Source organism: Pan paniscus, chromosome 8 (assembly GCF_029289425.2).
Source record: "Pan paniscus chromosome 8, NHGRI_mPanPan1-v2.0_pri, whole genome shotgun sequence".
Taxonomy (NCBI): domain Eukaryota; kingdom Metazoa; phylum Chordata; class Mammalia; order Primates; family Hominidae; genus Pan; species Pan paniscus.
Window position 1 is genome coordinate 84633830 of NC_073257.2, and position 27044 is coordinate 84660873.

The 27044-nt window shown below is 37.8% G+C and overlaps 1 protein-coding gene across 2 annotated transcripts in view; it reads right to left on the reverse strand.

Moving 5' to 3' along the window:
* MICU1 (mitochondrial calcium uptake 1) overlaps nt 1-27044 on the reverse strand; it is a 264649-nt gene that overhangs the window by 118735 nt on the left and 118870 nt on the right. For both annotated transcript variants that reach the window (XM_003815973.5, XM_055092954.1), the window contains one exon: nt 24540-24654. In XM_003815973.5, coding sequence (XP_003816021.1) covers nt 24540-24654 — 115 coding nt within the window. The remainder of the gene's footprint in view (nt 1-24539; nt 24655-27044) is intronic.

The following is a 27044-nucleotide window of genomic DNA, read 5'->3' on the forward strand; positions in this document are numbered from 1 at the left end:
AGCGGAGCAGTACAGTTGAACCCTGGGAGGCTTACTGCTCGGCTATTGCCCCACATCCTGCTGTGCACAGCCCCAGTACTGAGGTCACCTATTATGGATTTGTTGCTTCAGAAAAACAACAAAAAACAAAAAAACCACATAGACTGTAATTGATTACAAAAGACACTGTGTTATTCAATAAAATTAAAGTCAAGTTTCTTTCTTCTGGTTGTGCTAGAATTATAATTTAAAACACTGTTAACAATGTTTTGATTATACCATAAGTTTTAGTTTCAAACCATTTAGTGATTTAACATGCTTAAACAAGAGTAAATTAGACTACTTCCTAAATGTGTTTTCTGTGGTTGTGCAGCTGTATACTCCCATGAAACTGTACTACAGGGGGACCAGACTACATAATGTAAAACAGCATTCTGCCATTTAAAATATCTAGTTTCCCATATGATGTGCAATTTGAAATGATAAAATGGCAAGAAGTTTACATGGCTAACTTTCAGAATAACAATATCCAGAAATTTCCTTAGTGGGAGAACAAGACAATAAGGCAATCTAAAGTAGCTAAAATTAATGATATGTAAATGCATTAATCTAGTTCTTCTTAGCTCTGCTCCTTTAACATATAATTGAAAAAAAAATTCTCCTGGTGAAATGATGAATACCAAGGACAAAAAAAAAAAATCCTCAGTCATCCAGGAGGAAAAGAAATTAGTTATCAGGAAGAAGAAAGTATTACGTTGTATCATGATTCTCCACAACACTTGAAAACTACAGAGCAAGTTCCAAAGAGTCTTAAGGGAAAACAACTGTAATCTAAGAATTCCATAAAAGAGAAGTCAGGCTAGGTGCAGTGGCTCATGCCTGCAATCCTAGCACTTTGGGAGGCTGAGGTAAGCAGACTGCTTGAGCTCAGGAGGTCAGAGGATCACCTGAACCTGGGGAGGTTGAGGCTGTGGTGAGCTGTGATCATGTCACTGTGCTCCGGCCTGGGCAACATAGCGAGACCCTCTCTACCTCCCCACTTCCAGTCCCAGCCTCGAAAGTGAAGTCATCATTTACCTACATTAGCAACAGAAGATATTCTCAGACATGCAAGGACTTTGAAATTGTATAATCCACATAACCTTCCTAATAAAAATTCCACAAGAAACAGTAACGAAAGTCTGGAACAAGGGTTGGTAAACTATGGTTGGTAACCTGCTAGCTAGCTATTTGTTTATGTATTGTCTATAGCTGCCTTTGAGTTACAAGGGCAGAATTGAGTAGTTGTGACAGAGACATTATCACCCACAAGCCTAAAATATTTGCTATCTGGCCCTTTAAGAAAAAGTCTGCCAATCCTACTGAGAAAATTATTCAGCCAACAAGAAGAAAAATTAATCAAAATAAAGAAATAAAGACAGGAAAATGAGGTAAATTAAGATGTGAGCAATAAATTAGGTAATAAAATAAAATCAATAAAATCAATAAAACAGTCTTAAGTTTAAATAATCGTTTTGTTTTGTTTTGTTTTGTTTTGTTTTAAACAGGGGCTTGCTATGTTGCCCAGGCTGGTCTCGATTTCCTGGGCTCAAGTGATCCTCCTTCCTCGACCACCCAAAGTGCTGGGATTGCAGGTGTGAGCCATCTTGCCTGGCCAAATAATCATTATTAATACAATAATAATAATGGCACCTGACATTTATGACATGCTTATTATAAATCAGGATTATATAATTAACCTATTATATATATAACCAGGATTATATATATAACCCTTAATCCTCCCAACCATTCTGTGACGTCGGTACTATTAATATCCGTCTCCAGTTAAAAAAAAAAGAGAGAAGACTAAAGTAGAGAGTATGTCCAGGGTCATAGAGCTGGAATTCAAATCCAAATAGTCCACTAGAGCAGCCACTCTTAGCTATTATACCAAAATGGTTATAAAATAATAAAGTATGGAAAATACTTCTTAAAAGTGAACACATATAATATAAAATTATTTAAAAATAAAGAGAACTTGGAATAAAAAATGCCAGATTGAGACATTGTAAAAACTGAGTGGGGAGAAGAAAGTGAAAGGAAGTTAAAATTTTCAACTTCCAATAGGAGACATCCAAAGATATGGACGGCTTCATCCGAGGTAAAAAGGTCAGTCACACACACACACACATGCACACACACACACACCCCCCCTATGTGTGAATTTAATTCAAAGGTCACCATTAATAGAGTGTTGAAATTACCAGGGAGAAAAACCCAATAAATAAATTATGCGAAAGACCTAAAAAAAAAAGTGACAAGAAAGCATGAAAAACATAAAATAAGGTAAAAGAAGACCAAATACATCTCCCCAAATTTAAGTAAACTAAGTTGCTCAAATTATGTTATTTATAATAAACATATCAAAAATAACATGCAAGAAGATAATAAGGGAAATACAAGAAAACTAAAACATAAAGAAAGCAGGGTGGTAATATAAGCATCAAGTGGAAATGAACTAAAGCCATAAGGATTAATAAGAACAAAGGCCATTTTCAGTATTGTTGGTTGCCAATAGGAATATGGCAATAGAACAAATAGGTATCTTTAGGACCAGCACAATACATCAAAATACGCAACAAAACATTAGTTAGATATAAAGGACAAACTGACTAACATTACTATCTCAGTTTTTGACGTATTTGTAGAAAATTTAATGAGACCATGGAGAGTTTATAAATACTGACCACAGTTCAATTTGTTTTTTTGTTTTGTTTTGTTTTGAGACAGAGTCTCATTCTGTCGCCCAGGCTGGAGTGCAGTGGTGCAATCATGGCTCACTGAAACTTCTGCCTCCTGGGTTCAAGAGATTCTCCTGAGTCAGCCTCTCAAGTAGCCGAGATTGCAGGTGTGAGCCACCACATCTGGCTAATTTTTGTATTTTTAATAGAGATGGGGTTTTGCCATATTGGCCAGGCTGGTCCCAAACTCTTGATCTCAGTGATCTGCCCACCTTGGCCTCCCAAAGTGCTGGGATTACAGGCATGAGCCACTGAGCACAGCCTAATTTTTCATATACACATACACACGTGCACAAAGGGTCTTCAAAAAGTTTATGGAAAATGCATATTATGAAAAACCTATGCGTGGATTTAAAAAAAAAATTGCACCAAAATAAACTCATACTAACTTGTAACATGTCTGAACAGGATCTAATTTGAAGCACTAAGAAGGGTAAGACATCAGTTAGAAAAAAGCCCCTATCAGAGCAACATAAATTCTGCTAAAATTGAAGCAAGAACAAACATCAAATTTATGGTGAAGCTTGGGTGAAATCACTGATGCTTTATGAAAAGTTTATGGGGACAATGCCCCAAGGGAATCAGCAGTTTACAAAGGGAAAACTTGTTTTAGGAAGGGACGAGACGATGTTGAAGGTGAAGCCCACAGTGTGGCAGACCATCCATATCAATTTGCAAGGAAAAAATTCATCTTGTTGGTGCCCTGACTGAAGAGGAATGATGATTAACAGCACAAACAACAGCCAACACCACAGATATCTCAATTGGTTTAGCATATACAATTCTGACAGAAAAATTAAAGTTGACCAACTTTCCATTTGATGAGTGCCAAACCGTTGCAACCAGATCAGCTACAGACAAGAGCAGAGTTTCAATGGAAGTTTTAAACAAGCAGGATCAAGTTCTTAAAGCATTTCTTCAAATAACTGTAACCATAGATGAAACATGGCTTTACCAGTGTGTCCTGACGACAAAGCACAAAGCAATGGCTACCAAGAGGTGGAAGTGGTCAAGCCGAAGACCAGTGGGTCAGTCAAGAGCAAAGGTCATGGCAGGAGTTTTTGGGATGCTCAAGGCATTTTGCTTGCTGACTTTCTGAAGGGCCAAAGGAGATGTTATCTCTTCTGAAGGAGAATGATAATATCTCCTCGTGAGAATGTTTTGAGAAAGCCAAAGCTTTAGCAGAAAAATACCCTTTTGGAAAGCTTCACCAGATTTCTTCTCTACCACAACAATGTCCTGCTTATTCCTCAACAAACAAGGGCAACTTTGTGAGAGCTTCAATGGGAAGTCATTAGACGTCCACTTTACAGTCCTGATCTACTCCTTCTGACTTCTTTTTGTTTCTTAATCTTAAAAAAATCTGTAAAGGGCATCTATTTTTCTTCAGTTAATAATGTAAAAAAGTCTGGATGTGGTGGCTCACACCTGTAATCCTAGCACTTTGGGAGGCCAAGGCAGGTGGATCACATGAGGTCAGGAGTTCGAGACCAGCCTGCCCAACATGGAGAAACCCCGTCTCTACTAAAAATACAAAATTAGCCAGGCGTGGTGGCACATGCCGCCTGTAATCCCAGCTACTCGGGAGGCTGAGGCAGGAGAATTGCTTGAACCCAGGAGGCAGAGGTTGCGGTGAGCTGAGATTGCACCATTGCACTCCAGCCTGGGCAACAAGAGCAAAACTCCATCTCAAAAAGAAAAAAAGAAAAAAAAATTTAAAAAAAATTTGAATATATATATAAGTTCCTACTTGTATATCTTTTTATTAAAAAGTTTAATAAAAACTTGAAAAAGTACTTCTGTAATATGGAAAAGAATATTTTTTGAAAAAGTACTTCTGTAATATGGCAAAGAATATTTATCTGAAACTAAGATTTACCATATGCTTAATTGAAAAATGCCAGACACATTTATTTTAACACGTCAGTATGGTCATTACTACTGCTACTATATTGAAAGTTCTAGCCAAAGCAACATATAATGAAGTACACAAGTTAGAAAAGAGAAAAATATTATATTATCATTATTTGCAGATACTATAAATGTCTTCCTAAAAAATCCAAGGAAATGAACCAAAGCTTTCAGAATTGCTACTAGCAATAACAGGTTCAGTTATAAAATGCATATGTAACAGATTTTTTTTTCCCCACTGCTCCAGTCAAGGGAGATTTAACAGATTTTAAACTGGGAAACTAAAATACTTGACAAGCTGCACCAGCATCTTCCTAATTACTCCTCTTCCCTCTTGGCCTATAGTTTCTATTGACAAAATGAAATGTTTTTTGAGGCAAGATCAAGGTAAGTCTGGAGTTATTGAGAAAGTACGGAGGAATTAGGATTTGAAATGGGTTCAAGCCCAAGACTATACCAGACAAAAAGATCTATTCTCCTCATGCAATAACCATTTAGGGTCCTTAGAAATATTACATTAATTTAAAAATAATAACTAACGATTACTTAGGGCTCACCATGTGGGTCAGGCACTGTTACTTAGATGTAACTTACAAGGCCGGGCACTGTAGCTCATGCCTGTAATCCCAGCACTTTGGGAGGCTGAGGCAGGTGGATCACTTGAGGTTAGGCGTTCAAGACCAGCGTGGCCAACATAGCAAAACCCCAACCCCATCTCTACTAAAAGATACAAAAACTAGTTGGGTATAGTGGCACATGCGGGTAATCCCAGCTACTTGGGAGGCTGAGGCACGAGAATCGCTTAAAACCTGGGAGGCAGAGGTTGCAGTAAGCTGAGATGGTGCCACTGCACCACTCTAGCCTGGGTGACAGAGTGAGACTTTGTCACACACACACACACAAATAAAAAAAAAAGGAACTAACTTATATATCTTAATCCATTTAATCCTCATAACAACTCTATAAGGTAGATAGTTGTAGTAATACTACAGATGGGGAAATTAAGGTTTATTTACGTGGCCAATAAATGGTAGAGCTGGGATATGAACCTTGGTGGTATGGATCCAGAGCCCTGATGAATGGCTGCCAGGATGAAACACATACATAACAGGCTGAATTAACTAGAAAGGGATATTCTTTGCTACAAAAGGGTACAATAAGGCTAGATAGTTTACAACTTTGCAAACTTAAGTCTCTGGAATATAAAACTCATTTTTATATTTAAAACCCATCAGTCCACCCCTCATTTCTAGTTCTGCTTTCAGGTACATTTTTCATTTGGTCTCCACCCTGTATGTTTTTCTAATAATCAGAATTAAATGTGAAATCCTCAACAACAGAAAAAAGCCAGGACTTGTTAAATTAAATGATTACTGCCATGACCACAATCAACACAAAAGATATACTTGAATGATTAGCTTGAAGAATAGGAAGATAAATCACTGAGAAATTTAAGCCACATCTGGGAGATATGGTGTATATAAATACAACTGGGAAGTCATCTTTCCGAAATTTCTTGGAAACAAAAAACACCACATGAAACCAATGATTGGTTCAGACAGTTTTGGAAGTTGAAGAATGTTGGTATTTTTTAGTATGTAAAGCTGCCTTTAAGTCCTTGACTAAATGCCTTGTGTTTGCAGGGAGGGACCAAATAGTGGGAAAGGAAGAAATTACTTTGAGAAGGACAATACTCATTTACACACAGGACTTAAGACGCACTTTTAAAATCTATCAATCATTATTTTATATGCCTCCTCCCTCCATTAGACTGTAGCTGCTCTACATATATATATGTCTATGTATGTATGTATATGTACGTATGCATATATTTATTACTTGCTGAACGAGATGTAGGTGAAAGAACCAAGGGAAAAACAAATCAGTTTTATTCCAAAACTTTCCCTTTAGACACAAGATTTTGATGTCAAGTAACACATAATACTAAGAAAAATATCTGGAAGGAAGAGTGAGAAGAGATAAATACAGATGTATCTTTGGTACCTCAGCAAAAAGTTCGCACTGTAGATCTGAATTAGCTCAATGGAAGAAGAGGCTGATACTACCTGTGGAGCTTTGGAGGGTCCCTTTTTCTAACAAGACCACATTGTCACCCACAAAGTTCCCTTTGTTCCACAGACTCCTGGATGTTTCCTGCCTCCTGTCCTTGTAATTACAGAGAGAGTTATGGGGGTCCTTTCCATGATGTGTTCCAGCTTGTCTGACTCAACTAAGCATACTTTTCTGCACAATGGCAAGAGGATGGGGGTTGGGCAATTTTGCTGCTCTTCTGCCTGTGAGTTCCCCTCTAGACCTTATTTTAGATTGTGTTTACACTATATAGTACCAATGGTATGTGTGTCCATGTGCCCTTTGCACAACAAAGGGGAAAAAGTAATTTTGTTGGATGAAGAACTGCCTAGGAGGCAGCGAGTTTAATCTCCTTTGACATTTCACCAAGGACCTGTTTTTTCCCCTCAATTTGTCTTTGTCCAGATCTGAGGGCTTCCTCCTACTAGTGGAAAGAGCCCAAAGGAAGCCTGTGTTTTTCACTGACGTTCCACCACTGGAAAGCCTAAGGAGCCAAACACCAAACAGAATTATGAACCGGGACAGTCCCATAAAAGGCCAAAGGAGGATTTCCTGATCAATTTACCATAGAAGAAGAAGACCGATGACCCTGTCTGTGAGACCAACGTGGTCAAGATGAAACAATGCTTAATGCTTTAAACAGTTCCGTCTCTGGGTGCTGAGACAAGTTGGATGATTCACTTATTTTGCAATAAGCCCCAATAGATAATTTGTTATTCTCCTAAGTCTGTAAGCCAATTTCTTTTCATTAGAATCAAATACAGTTAAATATTAATATTACTTTACACATAGCCTAGAGTTGGAAAGAAACTATTTAAGAAAACACTGCAGTGACTCCGTCTGTGGAAAAATAATTACCCTTTAATTTACCTGCTTCATATATCTGGATTTGGGACCATTGCTTTTCTTAAAAGGAGGCACTCAAAATCCTCTCTCCCATGGATTCATATTCACCCAGCTTAAAAGCAACTCTGTGACAGACAAGTGAGCACAGAAAGACTAACATTAATTATGTAATTGTCTAGGGGCCTTAGAGAGTTAATGTAACTTGGGTCAGGTGCGGTCGCTCACACCTGTAATTCCAGCACTTTGGGATGCTGATGCAGGTGGATCACTTCAGGCCCGGAGTTCGAGAGTTAATGTAACTAATCTGGTCCTATATAACAGATCAGACATTCAAAGTATTTAGCCCATGGAGGTACTCTAGGTACATACATACATTCAAGTGTAACTCTAAATCACTATGTTTCTTCATTATAAGAATCTAATATTCTTTCCTTTTTTTTTAATTTCTGCGTACTGAGATACTAGTAAAATGAACTTTTGGAATTCTACAGTACCATAAACACAGGCGTGACTACAAGATAGGCTTTGCAAACACTAAAAAATAATTAACTTTATGAGGTGTTAAAAAAAGATATAAAAGTTTAAAAAACCATTAGAGAGGCTTAATAAACTATGCTTATCCCCCTCCAAACATCCTTAACTAGTATTGTGAATTAGCAGTAATTAGAGTAGCTATTCTTTTCACTGTGCTTACATGAAAAAAGAAAAACAGCATAGTAAATTCTAGTGCCCGCCAGTATATGATTTTTCTTAAAAGGAATGGTGGTTAGACTAACAGACGGGTCCTTGTAGGCCACTGTAAATAAAGACTGGCTTTACTCTGAGACGGACTGGAAGTCTTTGGGGGATTTTTGGGCAGTGGAATGACCTTATTTAAATTTAACAAGATCATTCTCGCTGCTGTATTGCAAGTAGACTAGAAAAGCAAGGGGGAAAAAGCAGTAACCAATCGGGAGGGTACGGAAATAATCCGAGAGATATGAGAATGTCTTAGACATGGGTAGTAGTAGCGAGTGTAGTGAAAAATGGTGGGGTTCTGGATTACTTCATGGTAGAATTGACAATTTTGCTGACAGATTGGAAATACAATTATTAAGATTATTTTTAAAATGCATATGGGCTGGGTGTGGTGGCTCCTGCCTGTAATCCCAGCACGTTGGGAGGTTGAGGCGGATGGATCACCTGAGGTCAGGAGTTCAAGACCAGCCTGACTAACATGGTGAAACTCTGTCTCTAATAAAAATACAAAAATTAGCTGGGTGTGGTGGCATATGCCTGTAATCCCAGCTACTCGGGAGGCTGAGGCAGGAGAATTGCTTGAACCCGGGAGGCGGAGGCTTCAGTGAGCAGAGATCATGCCACTGCACTCCAGCCTGGGCGACAGAGCAAGACTCTGTCTCAAAATAAATAAAATAAAAATAGAATAAAATAAAATAAAATAAAATAAAATGTATATGGGCCAGGTGTGGTGGCTCACGCCTGTAATCCCAACACTTTGGGAGGCCGAGGCGGGTGGATCACCTGAGGTCAGGAGTTCAAGACCAGTCTGGCCAACATGGTGAAACCCCATCTCTACTAAAAATACAAAAATTAGCCGGGCATGGTGGTGCATGCCTGTAATCCCAGCTACTCGGGAGGCTGAGGCAGGAGAATGACTTGAACCCAGGAGGCAGAGGTGGCAGTGAGCCAAAATTGTGCCATTGCACTCCAGCCTGCTTACCCCTCAAACATCCTTAACTAGTATTGTGAAATAGCAGTAATTAGCAAAACTCCATTTCAAAAAATAATAAGATGTATATGTATGTATGTACATGTGTATACACACACACACACACACACACAATTTTTCCCCCACTTTCCAAAACAGAATAATAGGTATGTTTTGAGTCATCATTATGAATATTTTTCTATGCTAATAAATCTCTGCATTACATACATTATATTAAGAACTATATAAAATGTCATTGCATAGATTTATTTTAACTGGTTTAGCCATTGTTTGATATTTGAGTTCTCATTTATTTTTATGTGTGTATTTGTTTTTTAATTATTTTACTTTATTTTATTATTTTATTGAAACAGGGTATCACTCTGTCACCCAGGATGGAGTGCAGTAGCACAATCACAGCTTATCAAAGCCTTGACCTGCTGGGCTCAGGTGATTCTCCCACCTCAGCCTCCTGAGTAGCTAGGACTATGGGTGCCCATCACCATGCCTGACTAATTTGTGTATTTTTTGTAGAGACACGGTTTCGCCATGTTGCCCAGGCTGGTCTTGATTGAACTACTGGGCTCAAGCGTTCTGCCCGCCTTGGTCTCCGAAGTGCTAGGATTACAAGTGTGAGTCACCATGCCTGGCCTGAGTTCTTTCTAGTTTATTTTTTGACCGTCAACATCATTATACATGTGATTATTTTATTAGCCTAAACATGTAGAAAAGGAATTGCTGGACCAAAATTTGAAAGTGTCTGGTAAACACCATCAAGACTCTGAAAAGGTTTTGCCAATAATTTATGCTCTCACCAATACTATATAGTCAATTAAATTTAAGGGTCAATTCCAATAGTTAATCCTGGCATACAAATGGTTTTGGGAACACTATGAATTTGGTAGTGAAACGAGAGGAGGAAAATTGCCTCTTCAAAGAGGTAATCAACCCTAATCTTTATTTCAGTTTCTTGGAGTTCTTTAGACCTCTGGGAGTGGTCTAAGCTTAGGAAAGACTTTACCTCATACAGTTTTGGGGAATGTGCACAACTCTAGGACAATTTAACCTTAGGGCCGACCTGGGGGTAAAGCTGCCTAAGACATAAGGTAGAGCCAGAATGCTGGCATTTCGCATAGTTCTTAGACAAGCCCATGCCCTGGGAATTTCTGGTCCATAGACAGTCAAAGGGTAGTTAGTCTCCATTAAAATAGGAGGGAGGCAGTTAAGCTGCAGTTTCTGGCAGACTTCTAGGGACAATCTAGTCAGGCGACCCATGTTTCTACTCGAGTAAATTCTGAACATAAAGAAAAAACACTTAGAAATGTAATGTATATTCTCCAAACAGACTTAAAATTCATATTGAACTCAGTCTTGCTAGTGTTTGAAAATCCTAAGACAATGAAATTACATAGGATGGTTACTATAAGCTTATTATCATTACATATTATCTCTGCAATGGCTAAAAAGAGCTCTTTATTCGTTTATCAGTGTGATCTATTTAATGGCAATCGGCAAGTTTTCCTAAATAATATGAAATACTACATGTTAAGAACCCGAAAATAAAATTAAAAAAAAAAAAAAAAAGAACAACAACAACAAAAGGGTTTTAAAATTTCCTAAGAAGATTGTGAGACTTTTCTTGAATTCCTCCAGCAAGGCTTCGGCTGTACAGGCATTTATTCCTTCTAACAACTGTTTTTCTTTCATTTACATTTTTTCCAAAAAATACACTTCAGCCCTGATTCTAAAAAAAAAAAAAACCATGTATAATTTCACATCTAAAGAAAAGAAATAGCTGATGTTTCTACTTCACAGTATACAGCCTATCTATGAGCTTTATCTCAGCCTCAGTTATTAGATGACTTTCAGAGAGCTGCCAGAAATAGTCTTTTATTTAAACTGGTTTTCCTTACACTGTTATTTGACAGTTGTGTTATAGAAAGATTATTCAATATCAGTGATGTCAAAAAGCTTGGATTTTCCAAGAGTTCCTGGGTGAGAGATTCTAGAAGGCAAGCCAGTGCTTTTCTACTTTAGGAATATATTTTCTTCAAATTCATGTTACTATTTTATGCCCAAATTACATATGTCTGCATAATAGACCCCCATCCCTAACTTCAGAGATCTAAAAAAAAAAAAAAACATCTGCTTGAATTTCATTTCATGTGGTTTTTTATTCCATACCATGTGCTCAATAATAGCCAAAGTGACGGCTTATGCCAAGATGCAATTTATTGCATAGATGCTTAGAACTAGCTACTTTAGGCTGGGTGCAGTGGCTCACGCCTGTAATCCCAGCACTTTGGGAGCCCAAGGTGGATGGATCACCTGAAGACAGGAGTTCAAGATTAGCATGGCCAACACGGTGAAACCTGCTCTCTACTAAAAGTACAAAAATTAGCTGAGCGTGGTGGCGGGTGCCTGTAATTTCAGCTACTTGGAAGCTGAGGCAGGAGAATCACTTGAACCTGGGAGGCAGAGGTTGCAGTGAGCCAAGATTGTACCATTGTATTCCAGCCTGGGCAACAAGAGTGAAACTCTGTCTCAAAAAAAAAAAAAAAAAAAAAAAAAAAAGACAACTAGCTACCGTAATAAAGAAATTAGATTTTTGTTACTTAACCTATGCTAATGACACTCTTTAGATGTGACTAAGTTTGGCATTCACCCAAAAACTGTTTTCAATTTAGTGTTCAAACAGAAAAATTTAGACAGTCTAACTAATTTTCTAGCTTTTATCATGTATACATACATAGAAAATAACTGGTCCCTTAAGACATTTAAAAATGCTAGGCGGGATGCTGAGGATGCCTGGAGCAATATAAAATTATGGTAAATTATGGTATTCATACTAAGTCATCATTTGGAATTTTTTTTTTTTTTTGAGACAAGGTCCTGCTCTGTCACCCAGGCTAGAGTGCAGTGGTGTGATATCAGCTCACTGCAACCTCTGTCTCCTGGTCTCAAGCGATCCTCCCACCTCAGCCTCGCAATTAGCTGGAACCACAGGCACACACCACCACACCAGGCTTATTTATTTGAGTTGGAGTTTTGCTCTGTCGCCTAGGCTGGAGTGCAGTGGCACAATCTCGGTTCACTGCAACTGCCACCTCCCAGGTTCAAGCAATTATTCTGCCTCAGCCTCCTGAGCAGCTGGGATAATATAGGCATGTGCCACCACGCCTGGCTAATTCCTTTTTTTTTTTTTTTTTCCCGAGACAGAGTCTTGTTCTGACGCCCAGGCTGGAGTGCAATGGCATGATCTTGGCTCACTGCAACCTCCACCTCCTGGGTTCAAGCGATTCTCCTGCCTCAGCCTCCTGAATAGCTGGGATTACAGGCATGCGCCACCACACCTGGCTAATTTTTGTATTTTTAGTAGAGATGGGGTTTCATTATGTTGGCCAGGCTGGTCTTGAACTCCTGACCTCAAGTGATCCACCTGCCTTGGCCTCCCAAAGTGCTGAGATTATAGGCATGGGCCACCGTGCCTGACTGCCCAGCTAATTTTTGTAGAGACTGGGTTTCACCATGTTAGCCAGGCTGGCCTCAAACACTTGACCTCAGGTGATCCACCCACCTTGGCCTCCCAAAGTGCTGGGATTACAGGCGTGAGCCACCGTGCCTGGCCTAATTTTTGTATGTTTAATAGAGACAGAGTTTCACTATGTTGCCAAGCCTGGTCTCGATCTCTTGGGTTCAAGTGATCCACCTGCTTTGGCCTCTCAAAGTGCTGGGATTACAGGAGTGAGCCACTGTGCCCGGCCAGAAAAATTCTCAGATATTTATTTAGCCAACAAATATATATGGAATTCTTACTATATGCCAGACAATGTGCTGTATCAATATCTTCTCCAAAACAGGCAGTATCAGGCAAACCATTCAATGACAACCACTATTTCCTGCCTTGATTCCCTTTGTGTACCCTTTAAATTCCCCAACAAAACAAATAAGAGTTTTCTTTTTTTTTTTTTTTTTTTTGAGATGGAGTCTCACTCCATCGCCCAGGCTGGAGTGTGGTGGCGCCATCTCAGCTCACTGCTACCTCTGCCTCCTGGGTTCAAGCAATTCTCCTGCCTCAGCCTCCTGAGTAGCTGGGATTACAGGCACATGCCACTGCGCCCGGCTAATTTTTGTATTTTTAGTAGAGATGGCGTTTCACCGTCTTGGCCAGGCTTGTCTTGAACTCCTGACCTTGTGATCCACCCACCTCAGCCTCCTAAAGTGCTGGGATTACAGGCGTGAGCCACCACGCCCAGCCCAAATAAGCATCTTTATAAGTTGTTCCAGGAGCAGGTTAAGCAACACCATGATAAGACGTAAGCATAATCAAACACTATTAAGCTGAGGGTTTAAATAAATGAAAGGTCCAGACTTGCCCTGATCCCAGTTCCTTAGAACTCTTCTCACTTAATCCTATCTTCCTTAGCCTCTGCTCTGTCCTGTTTTTCTTCTACTGATGGTTGGGATGGCTCTGAAGAAATTTAGCCCTCAATAATTGATGATATTTAAAGATGATGTTTGCTTTTGGTCTGCGAGCCCCACATTTTCACATTGTCTGCCTCTTAGAAGTGAGACATTTGATTCCAGTCTCACTTCTAAGAGGCAGACAATGTGAAAATGTGGGGCTCACAGACCAAAAGCAAACATCATCTTTAAATATCATCAATTATTGAGGGCTAAATTTCTTCAGAGCCATCCCAACCATCAGTAGAAGAAAAACAGGACAGAGCAGAGGCTGAGGAAGATAGGATTAAGTGAGAAGAGTTCTAAGGAACTGGGATCAGGGCAAGTCTCCACAGTTTGCTCTAGGGTAATGAAGGGGAGACTATGGCAGAAAGGCCCACTGAGGTCCACTTGACACTGTAATCAATGGTATAGTGATAGATGGGTGCCTGGGTCTCCTTTCTACCTAGAAAGAACTCAAAGAAGCCACATCTCAAATATGCTTTCATTCAAATATTTTTAGAATTACCACTAGCTAAATACAATATCAGGTGCTCTGGAAATACAAAGCCATATGACATAGTTCCCACTTCAAGATATTATTTAATGATGTCCTATCCACTGCCTAAGTTTTCTTCTTACTTAGAGATTCTTTTGAATTAACAAGGACTTTCATGTAAATATTTCTGTAGCTGTTATGGGACACCATCATTCATTCATGATTTAATGTGAACATTGCTTTTAAATTATGACAAAAAATAAAATTCTAGTTGAGATATCCTAGGAGAAGGATAATTTTGATTGGACAAGTCAGATGAGAAGAAGGAATACTTTTACATGTTAGGTCAGTTTCTAGAAGGCAGAAAATTTAGCCTGTTTTGAAGTTTTACTTTTCCTGCTCCATCTACTTTCTCCCACTGATAAATGAGGCCTAAGAAAGAAGGAAGCCTGGGCTGGGCACAGTGGCTCACACCTGTAATCCCAGCACTTTGGGAGGCCAAGGTGGGCGGATCACCTGAGGTCAGGAGGTCGAGACCAGCCTGGCCAACATGGTGAAACCCCGTCTCTATTAAAAGTACAAAAATTAGCCAGGTGTGGTGATGCGTGCCTGTAGTCCCAGCTACTTGGGAGGTTGAGGAAGGAGAATGGCTTGAACCCAGGAGGCGGAGGTTGCAGTGACTTGAGATAGCGCCACTGCAGTCCAGCCTTGGTGACAGAATAAGACTCTGTATCAAAAAAGAAAGAAAGAAAGAAAAAAAGAAGCCTTCGGATTTACTCCCTGCTTTCCTGTTAGGCTTTCCTTTCTGAGAGCCTAAGGAGCAGAGAAGGAGAACCAAGGGCAAACCTCCTCTCTTCTATATCTCCCATTTGATCCTCAGATACCACAAGGAATTGATTCCATGGAAAAGTCACAGAAAGCTTTACAGGGCGACATATGCTATTCAAGAGAGGACAAAATTTATGCAGACATAATTCTGGTGGCAGTATCAGCCCATATAGCATACTCCTGACCACCTTGTTCCATACTCCTTTCTTTTTAGAGCATAGCCCCATCTTGACTATTTGTATTAAAAGGGTAGGGCTCCAGAAATCACGTGTCTGTAACTGTATTTCCACAACATTTTAAATGAATATTAGAATTTTATTACATTATAAGAATATTATTATTTTCAAAACAATGAGGCTGGACTGATTCAAATAAAATACAAGTATGAAAGGCTAATAAGGAGAACCTCAAGGGTAAAAAATCATAAAATCGCCCTCAAGATGCAGTCAAAATACATTTAGATCTTGTTTTTCTTATAAGCCACAATTTGCTTCTTTGCCCTCTCTGTTCTCTGCTTAGCCTTGAACAAATCACAAGCAATTATTCCCAAAGGATAAATTTCCTTTTTCAGATTAAAAAATATTTAAACATTCTAGAATAGTCACAAGCAGATTTGAGAGATTAAACACAATTGCCACTTCTTTCTTGCTTGAATGAATTCAACATCATCTATAAATAACTTGATATATTTCAAAGCATTATTTTAATGTTTTGACAGAAGCTGCATTATCATAAAACCAATGAATTAACCACAAAAACAGGTTATGCCAGAAAAGGAAGTTATTGGTAAATAACACATTGTGATACTTTTGGCCTTACAATATGCAAATGAGTATTTCAGAAATTCTAAGCACCTCTCATAGGCTAAAATAACACTGAAAAAGATTAGCCTTTTACCTTCTTAATCTTATTCTTCATAACATCAATTTAGCAATGGTAGATAATTTCCAGACATAGAAATTATGAAGATAATAGCTAAACCAAATTTTCTGTGTAACTTCCCCAACTCTGATGTCCCAGTAAGAAGGATTTGTAACTGCTTTATACCTGTTGATACATCTCAGCTGTTAGGCCTTGCCCGTATTTTTCAATACATCACTCGACCTGAAAAACTTATTTTCATCTAAAACTTTTACAACATTTTCATTAGATGGAATGGCACTGATCAGCACCACACTTTCCAAGTCACATACACTTTGTGATCTGCTCTTGACTTCAGCATGGCAAGAGAAATAAGATATTACACAACTTCACTTGAATGCTATTGTAATATCTCAAAAGGCTTGTATATTTGTGAGAAAGATGCATCATAATGAGGATGTAGCTTAATTTTCAGTAAATCAAATCTGGCTACTGTGAAAACACTTAATTCAATTTCTCCACTGATTCTCTAAAATCTAAAGAGATAATCAAAATGAGAACATAATGAATTATGCCAGATTTTCATTAAGTCTGCCTCCAAATTTTAAAGCCCTGGGTACCAAACATTTTTGCTTTGATTTTTCTGGTAGCTTTTCAAAGATTAATAGTAAAAAGTAAGGAAGTTGCTTAATGATAAACTATTATATATATACACACACATATATATATATATATATATATATTTTTTTTTTTTTTTTTTTTTGAGACAGAGTCTTGCTTTGTTGCCCAGGCTAGGGTGCAGTGGCGTGATCTCAGCTCACTGCCGGATCACTAACCTCTGCCTCCCGGGTTCAAGCGATTCTTGTTTCTCAGCTCCCTAATAGCTGGGATTACAGGCACTCACCACCATACCCAGGTAATTTTTGTATTTTTAGTAGAGACAAGGTTTCACCATGTTGTCCAGGCTGGTCTCCAACTCCTGACCTCGAGTGATCTTCCTGCCTCAGCCTCCCAAAGTGCTGGGATTACAAGCATGAGCCACTGTGCCCAATTATAAATGTTTTATTATTGCCTCCCCATCAAGCTATCTAGAATTGTTTTCATGTTATTAGCCCACAGGGTTAATAACTTTAGATTGAACATATATGAAGACAAAGAACACACAATAATATTTCATAATTGTCAATGGCCAAGGGCCAAATTCTAAGTTATATTACCATTACCTAGTGAATCTTAGCATTAGTAAGAATGATCGAAGTCAATAAATAATATTTAGCATTCCAAAGAAATTCTGATAACCCTTCTCTATATCTAGTTATGCAGAAAAATCTCTGACTTCTGTGTATAAAATTTAAGACCATCAGGTAATGTTCCAGTTGGTTAGTGCAGAGAAGTAAGCTACTAATAACCATGCTTGTTTATTCCCACTCAATTCTTATTAACTTACTTTAAGAATCAGCAGTCCTTGGAAATTATTTAATAATAATTATTAACAGTCTCTTCATCTTGCCTAGAATGAATCTGAATTCATTTTATTAATGAGTAGTTATCTAGTAAATACTTAATATTCTATTTAATATGGATGCTATGGCTCATGCTGAAAATTCTTCAAGTTAATCCATCAAAGCTGATTAGAGAGATAAGGTTTAAAGCAATAGAATGTATGAGTTAGGAGTAAAGAGGGGATACAAATATATGAATTCTGAATTATAAGAAAGCAAGCTTGTTTGGGAATAGATTAATTAAAATACACATTTTCCTCATTTCACTGGTACTGGCTACAGACTGAAGACATCAATAGCTACAAGGACTATTCTAAATTTAGGATATCAACAGCAAAGTAGAGTCTTAAGTTTGCTAAAGGTTTTTTTTTTTTTTTTTAATAAAATGAAAAAAACAACATATGTTATATTCTTGCTCTGTTACCTTGCCACCATGCTTAATATAGATATGTCTGTAGTGAATATCATTACAAATTTATAATCAGTCATGCAGCTTATATTCTAGATTGGAAAATGGACAATAACAGTATAAAAAATAAATTATATGGAATGTTAAATAGTGATATGTGCGAAGGAGAAAAAATAAAGAAAGAGGTTTAGGAGATGTGTGTTGTATGAGTGAAATGGAATAAAAGGTGTTTAAACGTGTAGGTTGGCCAAGGAAGGCCCATTACCCGAATCACATACAGAGAAGAGTAAGAAATTCATGCCACTGCTTATTGTAAGCACGAGATATTTCTGCCAGATTGATTGTTATTCTGGATACGTGTCCTAGAAACTCTTATTTAGAAAAACCAAACTTCCAAAAAGTTTCAATAAGAAGAATTAACTCTAATGGAAGAAATTATATTGCATAACATGCTTTCTTTAGAAAAACAGCTTTCTTAATTTTATTTTTAAGTCAAGAAAAAAACCCACATGATTTCCTATATGTAGTTGTTGACTTTTATTTTAGACCACATAGTAGTTCATAAGCTACTTTGAGGATTCAAGTTTCAATCCATTAGAGCACAGTGTTCATATTCTTCAAAATGATGGCGATTTCTTGAACACCTGTGAGTTCATTAACTTTGTTTTGCTGTTTTTTTTTTGGTTTTTTTTTTTTTTTTGAGTCAGTCTCGCTCTGTCTTCCAGGCTGGAGTGCAGTGGCGCAACCTCAGCTCACTGCAACCTCTGCTTCCCAGGTTTAAGCAATTTTCCTGCCTCAGCCTCCCGAGTAGCTGGGACTACAGGTATGTACCACCATGCCCGGCGAATTTTTGTATTTTTTAGTGGAGATGGGGTTTCGCCATGTTGGCCAGGCTGGTCTCGAACTCCTGACCTCAAGTTATCCACCCACCTCAGCCTCCCAAAGTGCTGAGATTACAGGTGTGAGCCACCGCGCCCAGCCTTAGTCCGTTAACTTTGAATGAAAACAGCTCCTCAGAAATATGGCGGTCCCACAGCATCTGGCTGATGCCCTTTGCACTGTTCTAGCTGGTTTTCTGTGGCCCTGCTATCCATCAGAGTAACAGATGAATGCATATGCTAATGTGCTTTCCCTATTCCCAAGCCACTCCCTGGCAAAGATTTTCCTTAGGGTATTGGGTGCCCTCTCACAGATGACTTGGGAACCATTTAGTGTATTTAGACTGTAATGATCCCTTGTTACCCACAAGAAAGGAGAGTCACTGAGTGCCTCATTTCCTGTCATCCTAGCGGCAATCTGAACATGGGAAAGAACTGATCTCAGTGTCATTTCTCATATTTCTCCCCATCTTGTTATAATAGATAAAGTAGACAATGCAGTGTGCAAAACTCAGATTGCAAGGATGCTTGAACTGCCCACTATCTATAGGAGAGTTTATGACCAGCCTTTCCGTAGTTCAGCCTTAGACAAAGAAGCAGCACTAAAGTTACAGCTTAACACTGCTGAATATGTGACCACAGCAGTAATGTCAAGTGACAGGAGCCCAGATGCTGGGGTTGGCCTGGGTTCAAATCCTAAACTGTCTCCTTACTCACTGTGGGTCTAGGGACAGGTTCTTTAACCCTCTGTATGCCTCAATTTCCTCATTTGTAAAATGAAAGTAACAATAGTATAAACATTATAGGGTTGATTTGAGGAAAATATGTCACTGGAGTCTCAGCGGGAGAGGAAGGGAGATCATAGAAAAAGTACTTGAAGAAACATATAAAGGCACAGGTCTAAAAAGCTCAATGAACCCAAAGACAAGAAACATGAAGAAAACTGCATCAAGGCACATCATAATTAAAAAGAACATGTGCCAAAAATAAACGAGTGGTTCTCAGACAGGGATGATTCTTCCCCACCCCCAGCACATAGACGACATTTAGCAATATCTGGAGACAGTTTTGCTTGTCATAGCTGGGGAAGGGTGTAGGCTGTGCTGCTGGCATCTAGCAAGTAGAGGTCAGGAATGTTGCTAAATATCCTAAAGTGAACTGGACAGCCCTCACAATAATGAATTATCCTGCCCAAAATATCAACAGTGCTAAGAGTGAGAAATCCTAAAGGCATGTTATAATCAAATGTTTAAAACCAGTAGTAATATCAGGCAAGAGAAAAAAATAAAAGGCATCCAAATAGGGAAATAAGAAGCCACATTATCTCTTCACTGACAATATGATTCTATACCTAGAAAACCCAAAATACTCTGCCAAAAGGCTCCTAGACCTGAAAAATGACTTTACTGAAGTTTCAGGATACAAAATCAATGTACAAAAATCAGTAGCATTTTTACACACCAATAACTTTCAAGCTGAGAGCCAAATCAAGAACTCAATTCCATTTACAATAGACACACACACATACACACACACACACATACACCCTAGGAATATACATGACCAAGAAGGTGAAAGATCTCTACAAGGAGAACTACAAAACACTGCTGAAAGAAATCAGAAATGATACAACCAAATGGAAAAACATGCCATACTCATGGGTTGGCAGAATTAATATTGTTAAAATGACCATACTGCCCAAAGGAATCTACAGATTCAATGCTATTACTAATAAATTACCAATGTCATTTTTCACAAAATCAGAAAAAAACTATTCTAAAGTTCATATGGAATCAAAAAAGAGCCTGAATAGCCAAAGCAATCCTAAGCGAAAAGAGGAAACCCAGAGGTATCACATTACAAACTATACTATAAAGCTACAGTAACCAAAACAGCATGGTCCTGGTACAAAAACAGACACATAGACCAATGGAATAGAACAGAAAACCCAGAAATAAAGCTGTACACTTACAACCATCTTATTTTCAACTAAGCTGACAAAAATAAACAATGGAGAAAAGACTCCCTATTTAATAAATGGTGCAGAGATAACTAGCTAGCCATATGCAGAAGAATGAAACTGGACCCTTACCTTGCATCATATACAAAAATTAACTCAAGATGGATTAAAGATTGAAATGTAGGACCTCAAACTATAAAAATCCTAGAAGAAAACCTAGGAAATACCATTCTAGACATCAACTTTGGGGCGAAATTTATGAGTTATTCCCCAAAAGCAATTTCAACAAAGGCAAAAATTGACAAGTGAGACCTAATTAAACTAAAGAGTCTCTGCATAGCAAAAGAAACCATCAACAAAGTAAACAGACAAACTACAGAATGGGGGAAAATATTCACAAACTATGCATCTGACAATGGTCTAACATCCAGAATCTATAAGGAGCTTAAATAACTCAACAAGCAAAAAAGCAAATAACCTCATTAAAAGTGGGCAAAGGACATGGATAGATCCTTCTCAAAAGAAGACACATAAGCAGCCAACAAACATGAAAAAATGCTCAATATCACTAATCATCAGAGAAATGCAAATCAAAGCTACAATGAGATGCCATCTCACACCGGTCAGAATGGCTATTATTATTATTATTATTATTATTATTATTATTATTATTTTTGAGATGGAGTTTTGCACTGTCTCTCAGGCTGGAGTGCAGTGGAGTGTGATCTCGGCTCACTGCAACCTCCACCTCCCGGGTTCAAGCGATTCTCCTGCCTTAGCCTCCTGAGTAGCTGGGATTACAGGCACCCACCACCACACCTGGCTAATTTTTGTATTTTTTTTTTTAGTAGAGATGGAGTTTCACCATGTTGGCCAGGCTGATCTTGAACTCCTGACCTCAAGTGATCTGCCTGCCTTGGCCTCCCAAAGTGCTGGGATTATAGGCATGAGCTACCATGCCCAGCCTAGAATGGCTATTATTAAAAACACAAAAGATAAGAGATGCTGACGAGGCTGCAGAGAAAAGGGAATCCTCATACACTGTTGGTGGGAATGTAAATTACTTCAGCCACTGTGGAAACCAGTTTGACGATTTCTCTAAGAACTACAAACAGAACTACCATTCAACCCAGTAATCCCATTACTGGATACATACCCAAAGGAAAATAAATCGTTCTACCAAAAAGACACATGCACTTGTATGTTCATCGCAGATTTATTCATAATAGCAAAGACACAGAATCAACCTAGGTGCCCATCAGTGGTGGACTGGATAGAGAAAATGTGGTACACAACACTATGGAATACTACACAGTCATGAACAAGAATGAAATAATGCCCTCTGCAGCAACATGGATGTAGCCAGAGGCCATCATCCTAAGTAAATTAACACAGGAACAGAAAACCAAATACCGCACGCTCTCATTTATAAGTGGGAGCTAAACACTGGGTACATGTGGACATAAAGATGGGAACAACTGACACTAGGGACTACTACAGAGGGTAGAGCGGGAGGGGGACAAGGGCTGAAAACCTACCTATTGGGTACTATGCTCACTATCTGGGAGATGAAATCATTCATACCCAAACGTCAGCATCACCCAATATCATGTAACAAACTTGTACGTGTCCTCTCTGAATCTAAAATAAAAGTTGAAATTATAAAAACAAAAAACAAGCAAGCAAAAAAAAAAAAACCTAGTGATAAAGAGACTGTTAAAATCATACCCTGATTCTATTTTCTTCATTCCTGACAAATATAGAAAGTAATTTACTAAGTAAGCACTTCATTGTAAATCACTCACCATATTCAAACTAGGAGTTGAGCACCATAAAGTAAATGTGCTGGAAATGGCAGAGCTACTTGGAGGGGTTTCTAGAACCCAAGGGTCATTGTGACTTTTTAAAAACAAGCTTTTAAGTGGTTAAGGGAGCTATGCGATGTACCAGGTACTCTGAAGGTTCTGTTCTGTGTTCCTTCTGACATTTGGAAAGATATGAAGGTAACAGGACTAAGCAGTGGACACAAGTTCAAAGCTTATTTCAGCTCAACAAACATTTGCTACAACTACTTGCAAGTATACATTTTATACCAATGCAGGTCTCTTCATTTAATGCCATAGTCTTTCTGCTACATCATGGCTATTTGCTGTATAATAAATTCTGTCCAAAGTCACAAAAATGTTTTAAAAATTCCCACCAGTTTGGGTCATTTTTTAAAAAAGATAAGGTTTATGGATCTTTAAAAATCAGACACGAAGTAACATGTTGTGACAGAATAAAAAAATAAAAACCAAGACAGATTTCCACTAAATATTAGGCACTAAACTATTAATAGCTACTTTATATTCATGATGTCATCATTCTCAAATAAATAATTTGGGTTTGATATTACTGCCCCCTTCATTTTACAGACACAACAGAAGAACAAATCTATTGTCTTCCCCCAAATCACAAGCTGAGAAATGGTGGGGCTGGGATCTGAACTAGAGATGCTTTTAAAAGCACATTATGATCTTAAGTTGTATGCTGCTGGAGTTATTTTGGATTTTCATAACAAATCAATGTGTATTTTCATTGCCAGGGTACTGCTCCACCGTATGAATTTATTCAGACACTTTGGTGTCCCAAAGTCAGCTGTGGCAAGGCATATACATATATATATATAATTTCCTTGTCAATCCTTACACACTTACACAGAGGAATAAGAACGAAAGTGGTCACAGTCATGGCAGGACATGTATATGCCACTTATTAAAAACTATCTTCTAGTAGCTTTATGTTTACAGATGGCTGGCTTGGAGAAGGTGAAAAAGAGAGGGTTATTTTTGTTTGATATGTCCCAGACCAAAAAAAAAAAAATTGCAAATCACTTATTTCAAACATACAAATCTGAACTCTGGTTCACCTTAGGTAGATTTTAATAGACTACACATGGAGAGCTACGAACATAACATTTTGTTTAGTTTTTCTGAATGGTTAAAAAAAAGTCACATCAAAAAGTAATAAAATTTAAAATCACTTAGAGTAGCATACTAATCAACAAAGCTATTGATAGTTTTAAAAAATCAGAAACTCCTCAATGCTCTAAGTGAGTCAAAATTGAGTTTTGTGTCTTCAGAAGTATTCCTCCAAGGTTAAAAAACAAATATTCAACTCAATTAGGTCAACCAAGCCAATTTTCTTCTTTAGTGGAGGAAATGATAGATCAAAATATGTGTTATTGGAGAAGCAGTAAGTTAATGAAGGATATAGTAGTAAGCAATACATGACTCACCTTGACAGAATACAGAGTGACAGACAGTTAAAGGTAGATGTCACTTCTTAGTTTTTTTGCTGCTGTTGTTTTTGAGACAGGGTGTCACTCTGTTGCCCAGGCTGGAGTGTGGTGGCCTCATCTCAGCTCACTGCAACCTCCGCCTCCCAGGCTCAGGCTATCCTCCCACTTCAGCCTCCTAAGTAGCTAGGACTACACGTATGCTTTTGTAGAGATGGGGTTTCACCATGTTGCCCAGGCTGGTCTTGAACTCCTGAGTTCAAGTGATCTGCCCACCTTGATCTCCCAAAGTTGTGGAATTACAAGTGTGAGCCACTGTGCCCAGCCGTTTTGTTTTGTTTTTAACTTTACTTTGATACTTTAGTTTTCTCTTCTTTCTGCCTCTCTCAGGTGGTTCTATACACAAGTTATAGTAAATTAAAAGCAAATGAAATTTTATGTAACTTATAATTCATTATAATTCATTAACTCTACCAATATGTCTTGTTTTATAAACATATAAACAATTATGTTTATAGTCCTGTATCTGCTCTACAAATGGAAAAAGAAAACATTTATACTTACTGGAAAGAACAGTTGTGAGGAAAATGTAGTCTGAAAAGGATATGAGCCCACATTCTCCAAGGGTGTAAAATATACTGCCTTCATCAGCAAATTTTTCTCGTTCCTGGGAAATTTTCTATAGAATGTATGGGTCCCACCAAAAGACAAAAATATATAAGTGAATTAGAATATAAATAGTAAGAGATGAATCACCATTTATCTGACAGTTTTATGCTATTTATCATAAGCATTTCTCTCATGGCCATTCAAAATCAATGGATCCTTTACAGTTTTCAAGATGATGAAAATTTTAAGACAAAAATTATGTTTTCATTTCAACACTAGTTCAATATGAACATTAGAAAATAATTTCAATGTTAGAACCCTCTGCCATTGCACATATACAGGCCCACTTCAGAACAGGTTTTGTTTCTTAGTTTGAAAAACAATCCACCTTCTTCTACAGAGGTATACGTGGTAGTAAACAAATAAACAAACACATGAAAAAACTAAAAGGAAATCAGTTTTGTCCAAGAAAAACTAGACTGATAGTGATTAGAAAGAAAGAAGTGAGCAACTATTTCCAAGGCCTATACAAATGCTCAGAAAACCAATTTCTGAAAAACTAATTTTACTTGATAGCCCCAAGAATCTTAGCTTCAGAATACAGACCAGTATGCAGAGTGAATAGCATCTCTGAAATATAATGCCAAATCAGTCGTACACACTTTCGGCAATTTAATCATATCTACTGTTACTTTAATGGAGGCTCCTAGATGTCAGCTATTTGATGAAACTGTCTCCTAAAACTTAGTTTTTACTCTAAATATATATTTCTCTTCTTTAATCTATAAATCTCACAAAGAAAGTTAGTTCTCAGCTTTGGTAATTGTCTGCCTGGCAAGTGGTCTCTTCCTGGGTGTTTAAACAAACTTACTCTGTTTTCTGAATTCTTAGCCAAAGCATAAACTTAGTTGTGACATTGAATATATTTTCAAAAACTGAAAAGGATCCACCAAAAAGTTAGACTTGAAACTAATTTCCACAAGTTCTAGACCACCAAAAATATTTAAGGAATTATTTTGAGTATAAAAATAGATTTTAAAAACCCAAACCAATAAAGCACAATCAAAGTAATAATGTCATGCAAGCATAAAGTAAGAGGCAGCATTGCAGGCATAACTTCAAGAGGAGTATGATGAAAACTAAACCAACAAGCACCATCACACCAGCATCCAGTTACACAACTATCCAATGGGTTACCTCTGTCTAGTGGAGATCCCATCATAAACCACAAAGGAAAGAAAACTGGTTAACCAACTGAAAATACAAGTACCACACGAATCATCGTGAAGTCAGTTTGTATGATCTTCTCAATAAACTCATTCAAAATAGCCTCTACTAGATATTTACTTGTTCATAAGAAACAGTAGCTATGGACAGGTTAAAGTCCACAGGTGAATACCAATTACACAGTAGTAGGTTTTGATGGCGCTTCTACTTAGAAGAACTTTGCTGACTTCTTTTGCGGCTCACAGAAGGCATAGTCCTGCTTGATAGCATTTAGAGATTACTTCTTTGAGTTGACAACAAAAATGAGTATAGTCCAGTATGTTACTAAGGTTAGATCTCATACTACACTTGATCTTCTACCAAGAGACTGAACAGAAATTTCAGACAAAAAAAGCTACTGGATGAGAACTAGAACAGCAAAGCCCTCCACCAGGAAGTTAATATTTAAATTTCTCAAAATAAAAGAAAAAAATTTGCATTTTTTACGTTACCCAAGATACTGCAAAGGTAAACTATGTGAACAGGAAAAAATACACAAAATGAGAATAGGTCCCCAAAGGCTGACCATTACCAGCCATAACAATAAATGTGTATAGAAGCTAATACTTAATCATAATGATGTAATAAGCTTATGGGGAAATTGCTATAATTAAAATAAATAACATAGTGGAAGCCACAGGTTGAGAAACAGACAAAAGTCTAAGGATAGAGTGAAAGGAGGAAGTTAAGCCAAAGAAGCAAACCTAACATTATTTTTCTAACAATCATCCGGGCCATGCTGACGCTGAGAAGGTAACATAAGGGCAAATCTAATTTTGTTGGTAACAAAATTTGAGTTTGACATAACTTCAAACTCACAGAAAAGTTGAAAGATTAGTATAAAGTACTATTATATATTTTTTACCAATTCACCAACAGTTTACATATTACACAATTTGCCTTGTATTTTTTCAACATGCCACTTTGAAAGTAAATTGGAGACATCATGCCACTTTATGCTTAAGTACCTCAGCCTAGATTTCCTGGGAACAAAGACATTCTCTAATGGTCACAATCCCAAATGCCATAATCCCAAACGTTGAAATCCCCAAAGATCAAAATTTCTAAAGCCTAAAATCCCCAAAATGTAATTCTGATACATAATTTATAGCACAGTGTATGTTTAATAAAACCAGGAAATTTAGTATTGATACACATACTATTATCTAATTCAGTCCTTTTTTATTTTTATTT